The sequence below is a fragment of the Dreissena polymorpha genome, chromosome 3 (genome assembly GCF_020536995.1).
Source record: "Dreissena polymorpha isolate Duluth1 chromosome 3, UMN_Dpol_1.0, whole genome shotgun sequence".
Classification (NCBI taxonomy): domain Eukaryota; kingdom Metazoa; phylum Mollusca; class Bivalvia; order Myida; family Dreissenidae; genus Dreissena; species Dreissena polymorpha.
The window spans coordinates 110068081-110077998 of record NC_068357.1 but is presented as its reverse complement, the minus strand read 5'-3'; the positions used below and the strand labels follow the sequence as shown (position 1 = coordinate 110077998).

At 41.9% G+C, this 9918-nt stretch overlaps 1 protein-coding gene across 1 annotated transcript; it reads left to right on the top strand.

The window, feature by feature from the left end:
- Positions 1–200: 200 nt before the first annotated feature.
- On the top strand, positions 201–9584 carry LOC127870993 (zinc finger protein 774-like). Its single transcript, XM_052413603.1, has 2 exons — positions 201–346; positions 6809–9584. Exon 2 carries the CDS (start codon positions 6833–6835, stop codon positions 9470–9472), a length of 2640 nt encoding a protein of 879 aa, XP_052269563.1. The 5' UTR covers positions 201–346; positions 6809–6832; the 3' UTR covers positions 9473–9584.
- The last annotated feature ends 334 nt before the right edge of the window (positions 9585–9918 follow it).

Here is a 9918-nt window from a genome sequence, read left to right as displayed (position 1 = left end):
AAATCAGTTTATGGTATATGCCTTAAATTGTTTGTCCAGGAAAAGTGTAAGTATTTCAAATGAGCGCCTTGATATGAATAAACTTCTTTTAAAACACGGAAAAAAACACGAATAAACCAGATAAATCCCCCTCTCCGATCCCCTGCTTCCGAACACCGTTTTCCGTTCCGCTCGGGAAGTTTCGGTGCACACGGAAATACCAACCACTAAGCGAGGAGAGCGGTTTTAAGTTAACAGCGTGTCTAGTATTGTTAAACTCGGTCGGGAAACTCTGGTATAAACACGGTCCGAAAAACACAGCCAGAAAACCACCTGTTGATTGAAATCGTAGTTTCCTTCTATCGAGGTAAGATTTTACAATTATTTTATAGCGTTATCATATATTAATACCGTATAGTAGTATACATATTAGTTTTGTTATTTAATGCTTTAGGTTATGTAGTATAAAACCATGTTCAGCTTGTTTCCTATCATTTGTAAAAGTTTGTCAACTTTTCTCGGCTTAGTGTCCGTTGTGTGCTTAAATATTAATTATCAAACTCGCGTACATCACCGTTGTAATAACGTAATGTATATATTTCCACGAGTTTAATGGCCAGCTATTTTGCTTGGTGTAAAGCGTATCCGCGACTATAAACTTCAGTCCCCGGCACAGGACGTGTAGGCCTATATTTCATACGACGATAGAAGCTACATATACAACCAGCGGTTTATGGACTTTTAAGGTCAGGGAAGTAATCCGCAAGGAAACTATAAATAGCTCCAGCTATAGCTGTGTGCATTCGGCTGCTACAAATGCGCGCTCCGGTGTTTCGAATGTCACACCAAGGTGTATATATTTGTATTCATGTCACATTTCGCTATACAAGGCTGGGGTTTCCGAGTATAATCGTGCTTTGTGGTTAAAGCTCAAAGGACAACGCACCGTTCTTTCTTTATAAGTTGGTTATTACTGCGCATAGTATATATACAAAGGCCTATCGGATATGAAAAAGGATCGGATTTTCTTATTGAAATTGCGCTCAGATTAAAATAATGACAACACAAACTATAGTCGAGGCAAATTTAGATTTGTATCATTTACGACCACTTGCGACACTTGTTTGCATTGTATTCTTCTAGTAAAAATGCAAAGTCAACTTATTCCAAATTAATAAATACATACAGTATGATTAAAATGTGAATGATTGTTAAAATTAAGTTCCATTTAAGTTGAAACAACACAATTTTAAATTGAAACATGTACGTAAGTTTAACATGATGGATGCTTTTTTTTCAAAGAAAATGTTTTACATTTAGAATGTTGAAGCTGCGAAATTCTCACGGATTTGCCGAACCTAACGATTTAATGCGCACTATCTTTTAAATCAAGACCACAATTTTCGCCAATTTAAATACATCCAATCTTTAGCATAGACAGACCACGTTTCCTATGCTGGGAAAGTTGCAATCGTGTGTGTGCTGCTCTAGATAAGATACCGTCACGGACTTGGCAATCAATCCCGTACAGCGATATCCCATAGGGCCTCGTGCCGCCTTCTGGCGGCTGGGGAAGCTTGGGACACGGTCTGCTTTTGCACTGGACACGGGCGTAGCCGTAGTGGATGTTGTGTTCGGCGTAGACGCTTTCTTGAAAATACCGTTACTGTACCCGACATAGGCGTAGCCGCAGGCGGGGGGGGGGGATGGGTCTGTCTTATGTCCAGGGTATACGCTTTTTAGAATCGTTGATAACGAAGTCCACTTTACCCTGCAGGGGAATAGCCGCAGTATTCGAAATGGTATTGCTTAAATAGCGTTTTCACGTTACTACACCGTATGCTTTACCCGGTACTGTTTATCAGTTTATAAGACGTCAATGTTTTGTTCGGTGTAACAGTTCCAAAGGGGCGTCAATTAATGTTATGTACGGTGTTACAGTTCCAAAAGGTCGTCAATGCTTTCTTAGGTGAAACTGGTGTATAGGCGTCAATATTATGTTTGGTAAAACTGTTGTAGAGTCGTCATTGTTATGTTCGGTGTATCAGTTCCAAAGGGGCGTCAATGCTTTCTTAGGTGAAACTGGTGTATAGGCGTCAATCTTATGTTTGGTATAATAGTAGTAGAGTCGTCATCGTTAGGTTTGGTGTAACAGTTCCAAAGGGGCGTCAATGCTTTCTTACATGTAACCGGTGTAGAGACGTCAATCTCATGTTTGTTATAACAGTTTTAGAGTCGTCAATGTTATGTTCGGTATTATAATGGAAGAGGCTTCAATATTATATTCAGTGTAACTGTTGTGGAGCAGTACCGGCCGATGCACGTAAGCAGTCTCGCTCGCGAAGTGGTTGGTACACTCGCTTCTCACCTAGGCGACGCGGGTTCAGTTTCCATTCCCGGCAGCATGTACGTTTGGTTGGTGGTCACCATACTGGACAGGCGGGGTTTCCTCCGGGTTTTCCGGATTCCCACAACAAAACAAAACCACACCAAAATTGAAAAACTTTCAGTAACGAAGAATTAGTCGGAAATTGCAGCTATAATTCAAAATCCAAACTTTCGCGAGCTAGGAAGTTAATTATTTAGGAGTGCTGGGGCCCATTTGGACACTCCTGGTTCTCACATAATATAGCCTCTTTCTCGGAAAGGACCTCATAAATTTCGAAGTACACACACACACACACACGTAGAGGTGTCCATGTTAAGTGAGTTCTAATGGTAGTAGAGGCGACACTTATATGTTAGTTGTTACAATTGTATATATGCGTCCATCTTATATTTGATGTAACAGATATATGGAAGGCGTCAATGTTATGTTCGGTACACCAATCGTATAGATGCGTCAAAGTTGGGGTCAGTGTTTCAGTTGTAGAGGCATCTGTGTTATGTTCAATTTAATACTTAAAGAGGCTTCGTTTCGGTGATTTGTTTGTTGTAACCGTGTAGAAGAGTCAGTGTTATGTTCGGTATAACAATTTTAGGGGAATCAATGTTGCACTGCAACTGTTGTAGATGTGTCGTTGTTGTGTTCTGTGTACCAGTTTAGAAGCGTCAATGTTATGTAGGGTGAACCGCTATAAAGGCGTCCATGTTATGTTGGGTGTAACAGTATAGACGCGTCGATGTTATGTTGGGTGTAACAGTTTTAGAGGCACGATATTGTATGTGCTGGGTAACTATTTTAGTTGCGTATATGTTAAAAAGGGTAAACAGTTGTAGAGGCGTCGGTGTTGTATTAAGTGTGCGGGTAGTGGACGTATCGATATTATGTTTGGTTTGTTAGTCGGAAAGAATATACCCGCGGTCGCTGCAATGTCCTTTCTGGAGTTGGTGCTCATCATACCATGGTTATACCAACCACTGGCGTAACGGATCTGTGTAGCGTGAATTCGCAATACTGTGAAAACATTAAAACAGTGTGGACAAAGGTCGCGAGACTATATCCTATTTACTTAAGCTGTAAATAACCGGTTGAAAACATTTTAAATAGGCGCTTCAGGGTATGATACACATACATTATTTGAGTTTATTGGTATGCCGAACATAATATTTGTAAGTAGAGCTCTTGTATGTTTAAGGACACCAAGTAACCATTATGACTGTATTCATTTTTTGTATGTTTTTTTCATCATATAGGTTGGGCCTTGCTCTGTGAAAATGGGGGTTAATGCGTGTGCGTAAAGTGTCGTCCCATATTAGCATGTGCAGTCCACACAGGCTTATCAGGGACGACACTTTCCGCTTTTATGATATTTGTCGTTTAAAGAAAGTATTTTCTTCGAAAAAATCTAGTCTAGGCGGAAAGGGTCGTCCCTGATTAGCCTGTGCGGACTGCACAGTCTAATGTGGAATGACGCTTTACGGACATGCATTAAACCCTCTTTTTACAGATCACATGTTCGCATTTTTTTGTCCTATTCTATAATTTATCATGATGTTATTCGAGACGAAAACTCTCACATACCAATGCAATGTACTCATTTTAATTCAAACGCAAAACAGTAAAACTCAGGTAAAAAATGTTGATATTGATATAGTGAAGATAATGTTTGCTAGTAGAATTCGTAATTTGAACTGTTATGTGTCTATGCGAAAGGGCACACATTTTTTTTCATTGTGACTGAATTCCATTTCTTTATTACTCTTCATCATATCGTAAGTTTTTTGTTCGGACGTTAATCCTGTTCTGGTGTTAATCATGGATTTGTCCGAGCAGAAAAGAATCTCACACACAAATCCAATCTACTCATTTAAATCCAAACGCAGAGCAATAAACGTTATGTAAGAAAAACTCTGTCTGAGTTGGCTTGGTACGTCCATGCACGAGAGACTCGTGCTCAGTCGGCGCCACTTCCGGTGTAACGGTGCATGCGGACCGTGCAATCTGTTTCCTGGAGTCTTATCCATATATCTTGTGCCAGATACAGCCACAATTAAAACGCCGGATCGGGTTTCAAGCGGAAAATTTGCCAATTTTTGTTCCGCCTCGAGTTTTTTGTGTGTTAAAATACAAAGAAGAAGTCCGAGTGAGTTTCGTGTGAAAGAACGCGCTCTCTTATTTCAATTGTTCTGAATGAAGGAAGCTATCCAGACAGACGATATTATACGGGCGTAAACATCTATTACGCATTCTCAAGATCGAGGAAAATATTTATAGATAATTTTCTGATCGATATTTGACTTTTTATTTATCAAGACAAGTTATTTCTTGACTTATTTTGCATGTTGTACGTTATAAAGGTTTAACGTGTTTTCTTAACTTACTGAGTAAATGTTCGTCAGTAAAATATTTAGACTCTTCACGGATTGTTGACATAACACTGTAATAAACAATAAATTCCGCCCTTCACCTATTATGTAACGATACTTAAGCAAAGTTGTGAAATTGAGTTTCCATACATTTACGTATGGTAGACTGTACTGTTGGACCAGGACCCGTATTCTCTCAGGTATATATACATGAAGATATACCTACATACACTAACATATGAGCCTGGCTGCAGTCCGCACAGGCACAGGCTGATCACGGACGACACTTTACGCTTTTATTGTATGTTTCGTTTACAAGAAGTCTCTTCTGAGCGAAAATCCAGTTACGGCGGATTAAGTGTTGTCCCTGATTATCTAGTGCCGACTGCACAGGCTAATCTGGGACGACACTTCACGCACTTGCATTAAGCCCCATTTTCCCAGAGCGAGGCTCAATTGAAATAATATTCATAAATGTAACAATGTTTAATTCGCTGGCCGTTTCATGTACAAACTGTCGACTTTTTACGTTAGGTTTAACGTCGGAATACGCAACTTGACATGTTCTTCGGAGCTTTTCGTATCGTTCCGGTCCGTTGGTCCTTTATTCCAACCTTCGTTTTTTTGCTCGTATAATGCGCTCTGTTAACTGGAATGAGTATCTATGCAAATGTGTCACATATATCCTTGTTCATAAAGGCGTTTTTATAACTTAATTATGTGAGAATGAATTGCGTTTTCTACGTATTCATAGCATTTGCTATCAGCGAGTTTTCCCTGCTAATTATAGTGTTGTTAAGTCATTGTTCGGACAAAACATCCGCTTATTTCGATTAATATCACCTGCGAACCCAACCAAATACGATGTTGTTTTACTTATATTATATCCGGAAAGCATGTTATGGTATTTAACCCATTTATGCCTAGTGGACTCTCCCATCCTTCTAAATTGGATCAAGTTATTTCCAAAATTAGGGATGTCTAGTATATTTATTTATATATTTAGAATATTTCTTACAGAAATTCCTTTTAACAAACAGCGCAGACCCTGATGAGACGCCGCATCATGCGGCGTCTCATCTGGGTCTACGCTGTTTGCCAAGGCCTTTTTTCTAGACGCTAGGCATAAATGGGTTAACCCAATGCGCTGTGTTCGCTATACGATATGAAATTAAAACAAAACTTTCAAAGTTTGCACCCTTGTCGCAAAAGTCATTAAATCTAGATGTGAATCTCATAATGCAAGATAGCAACATATGCATTTAGTTCGATCCGAATATATTTCGATGCACATCGTTAGCTAGACTTAATGATTAAAACTTCAAATTACAACAAAGGCACGCTTTTTAAAGAAGATTATATAATTATGAAATCAATAAGTCAACGAAACTTTGTCTTATGTCTAGTATGAATAAAACACATTGAGAAATACTTTAAACCGCATTTAAATGTTTTGACGAATGGTTCTATTTTATTAAATGAATTTTAGTTATTACATGTATTTCTGGTTACTTTCAAGTTGTAATGCCACTAATATTCTGCACATTTTACAAATAATTCATAAGGAAGATCTTACAACAACACGCGACCTTAACATGGATGAGTGTTTTATATCGCTGATGTCTCGTATGGCGACTGACAGGTAGCGTGACAACGAAAGAAATATGGAGGGATATTAATACCAACATTCCCCTAAGTCCTCGCGAAGGTTACCTCCCCTGCAGTAACCAATTTAACCATAAGTCAAATCCTTCCGTCAGATTATTACGTTAGTTCCTAATGTTTTATTACAGGGCATTATTGTGACTTTCCGCCGTAAACAACAATTGATAAAACTGTTTAATTGATCGTAACTTACTTGTGTGGGCTTTATATTCAATTTACAAGGCGCGTTGGTAATTCAGAGTTATTTACTTACTTTTCATGAGCGCCTTTCAAATTCGATCAGCCACCTATTACGCGAGGTGATAAAACCCTTTCTTAGACCTCAGCCGTCGCACAGTTTTCACCGCCGGAAAAAATTTAGGATGCCCGCAAATAATGCAATATGTATTATTTATACACTATTTATTGGTTTCAGACGGACGCTGTCGGGACAAGAACGATGTCGGGCCGCTCCCGCGGGGTCCTCTCCCGCTTCCTCGAGCAGTCCATCGTGAAGCTGTGCCGAGAGGCCGTCACCTACCGAAGCCGTCTCGAGATAGAGGGCGTCCTCTGCGTCAGCGTTGACGACGGCAATGAACACGTAATAAAAATAAGGGAAGTCTTCACTCAGGAATGTAATGGGGATAATGAAGAAAATTTGAAATCTCGCCGCCAGGAAATAAATGAGTATCAGTCGAATACGCTCCAATCTCCCGCCATTTTATTGGGACTTGCAAATATGCCAGACGAAACAATCCTACTCCAGCGTGGGCAAAAGGACTCTAATGGTAAATACTCAAGCATTTCAAGTCAGCTGTTTGAGATGCCGACAACATCAAAAGGAACGCAAGACGATACTCAGGAGAATGAAATAGACGTCGAATGCAAGTCCATGGCAAAACATTCCGGGAAAGAAACACTGAGCTCTGAACCAGAAACCGTAGATTTAGATAAAATTGCAATATCTACAGCCAAAGACATTCTCTGCAAAAAATGCGGCGAGACGCTAGCTGACGTAAATGCGTTTGATACTCACAACATAACCTCACACGGTCATTTTACGTGCCTTATATGTCTGTCCACGTTCACGTCAAGGAATAATATGAAACGTCACATCCGGCTCCACACCGGCGTCAAGCCGTACCGATGCCACAAGTGTAGCGAAAGCTTCTCCCGAAACGACGACTTCAAGCGCCACTTGCTGCGCCACACATTCCAGAAGCCGTACCGGTGTGTCGCGTGCCAGACCGGCTATGCCGACCGCACCGGCGTGAAGACGCACATGATGAAAGAGCACGGAACAAACGTGTTCCACGCGTGCACGATCTGCGGCGAATGCTTCACCGACGCACGGAAGTTCCAAGAACACCGCGAGACTCACACGGAGAGTCAGGAATACCGCTGCTCTTTGTGCGCGTTCATAGGCTCAAATGCGCTAATGTACAATAAGCACATGCTGACACATGGCGGCCAGCGGAAGTTCTCTTGCGCGCACTGTTCTTTAACTTATACGGATCCCTTTAGCTACACCAGTCACGTAAAGAAGCACAAGGGTGACCCGTCCGTGACGTCATTCCAGTGCTGCTTTTGTGAGGTTGTCTTGGCGTCTTATGAGCAGTTTCAGCGACACGAACATTCGCACTTACAATCGAAGCAACACACGTGCAACATTTGTAAAAAACACTTCCGGTATCCGTACAACCTTAGAGAACACATGTTGACTCACATTCCAAAAAATGAGCTTATAGGCCGCGCGGACGGCCAGAACGAAACATCTAACCTTTCTGAATGGTCGCCGTCAACTGACGACGAAACGGTCGATAAATCTCATGAAAGCCTAACTGATATAGACAATGATAAAGGCGATATGGAAGAAAACAACAATGTTATTGAGTTGCCAGTATCAGCCAATGATGAAAAGGAGAGAAGTTATGATGAGGACAAGAACGGTTCCAGCGAGTACTGGTGTACCGAGTGCAATCACGGGTTTGGTACAGAACACGAACTACAGGAACATATCATAATGAGACACGAACACGGGCCGGAAGGCCCCGCCAATCATCAGAGCGCAGACGATATGATCGGTGACGCCAATGTTTTCTCTCGACGCGCGCATTCGGCGACGGAAAACTACATACCCGCGTTCAGTTACATTCTGCCATCATGCCTCGAGGAGGGAAACTCGTCACCGCCGCTGGCATCATCGCACTGGAGCCACGCTGAGCGGGATTCGCTGGCCACGGTCAGCCATCTAACTCACAAACGAAAGTCTGGTCTGACGCCGGAGCGCAAAATCAAACACTCACGACTGGAACATCAGAATGGCAGACTCTCAGTAGGCGAAGAGCTTCAGGGACTCTTGTATCAGACAGGGCGCAGTTCTGATTTTGCTTTAAAGGATAACATTTCAACAGATGTCGTAACCACGCCCAAATCAAAACGAGCCATAACAACGTCTTTGGAAGGCATGAAATTGAAAATATGCTTGGAGCACGATTCAAATGCAGATTCCTCGACGATGCAGTCCGATATTTCTAACATATCGGAAGATTCTTTTATGGAGAAAGACGCATCGTTCGTCTGTGAAAATTCCAGCGACGTCGGAAACAAATACAGCAAATCATCCGTGCTGGGCATGGATACAAACTTTTCTACCGTAACAAACAGTAACTCGCCGACTAGCATCAACCTCAAAGTGCGCAATCCAGGCTTCGAGAAGGTCATTACACCCGAAGTCCTGTTCAACACAAAGGCGCCCTTCACGTGCGAGGTGTGCGACGAGACCTACAGCGATTTCGGCTCATTCGACACGCACGGCGTCAAAGTCCATCGCCGGTTCCTGTGCTCCTACTGCGGAAAGGCATTTACGTCGCGGCCGAACCGCGAGCGCCACGTTCGCTACCACACGGGCGAGAAACCTTACCGCTGCGATATCTGCCCGGCATCCTTCTTCCGGGGCGACGATCTCAAGTACCACCGCACCACGAAGCACGTCGACGTCAAACCGTTCCTGTGTGGCGTCTGTCAAACGTCGTTCTGCTTTCCAAAGGAACTAGAGAAACACTTGAGACTGAACCCGGATCACAAATCCAGCGTATAGCCGAGATCGACATCGCACAGCCTGATTTGTCCATATGAAGATAAAACCTTTGGCTTAGAAGAAACGTTGTCCTTTCAGAGCAAGAGGGACTTATCAGATTTATTTGTCCATATCGCTCCATTCGTGCAAAAAGGTACCATGTGACATTGAAATTAGAAGGCACGTGGTACCTTTATGCACCAGGCGGGCGATATTTAGATAGGAACATTTGGCTGTTTAATGACGCTGTCAATTGAATGTCATATGGTCTGATAGGCCATATTATTGGCTGTTAAGAAATTATGTCCGTTAAGAGACAGAATCAGCAATCTCTGTATGTGTGCTGATAAGACCGTGTTGCTTGCATGGGGCGATAATATAGTGTTCATTGTGAAATATTTCTATTTCGGATTTGTACACTTTTAAGATTAAGCTTATGCAAATTTCCATATAACGAGATATATATT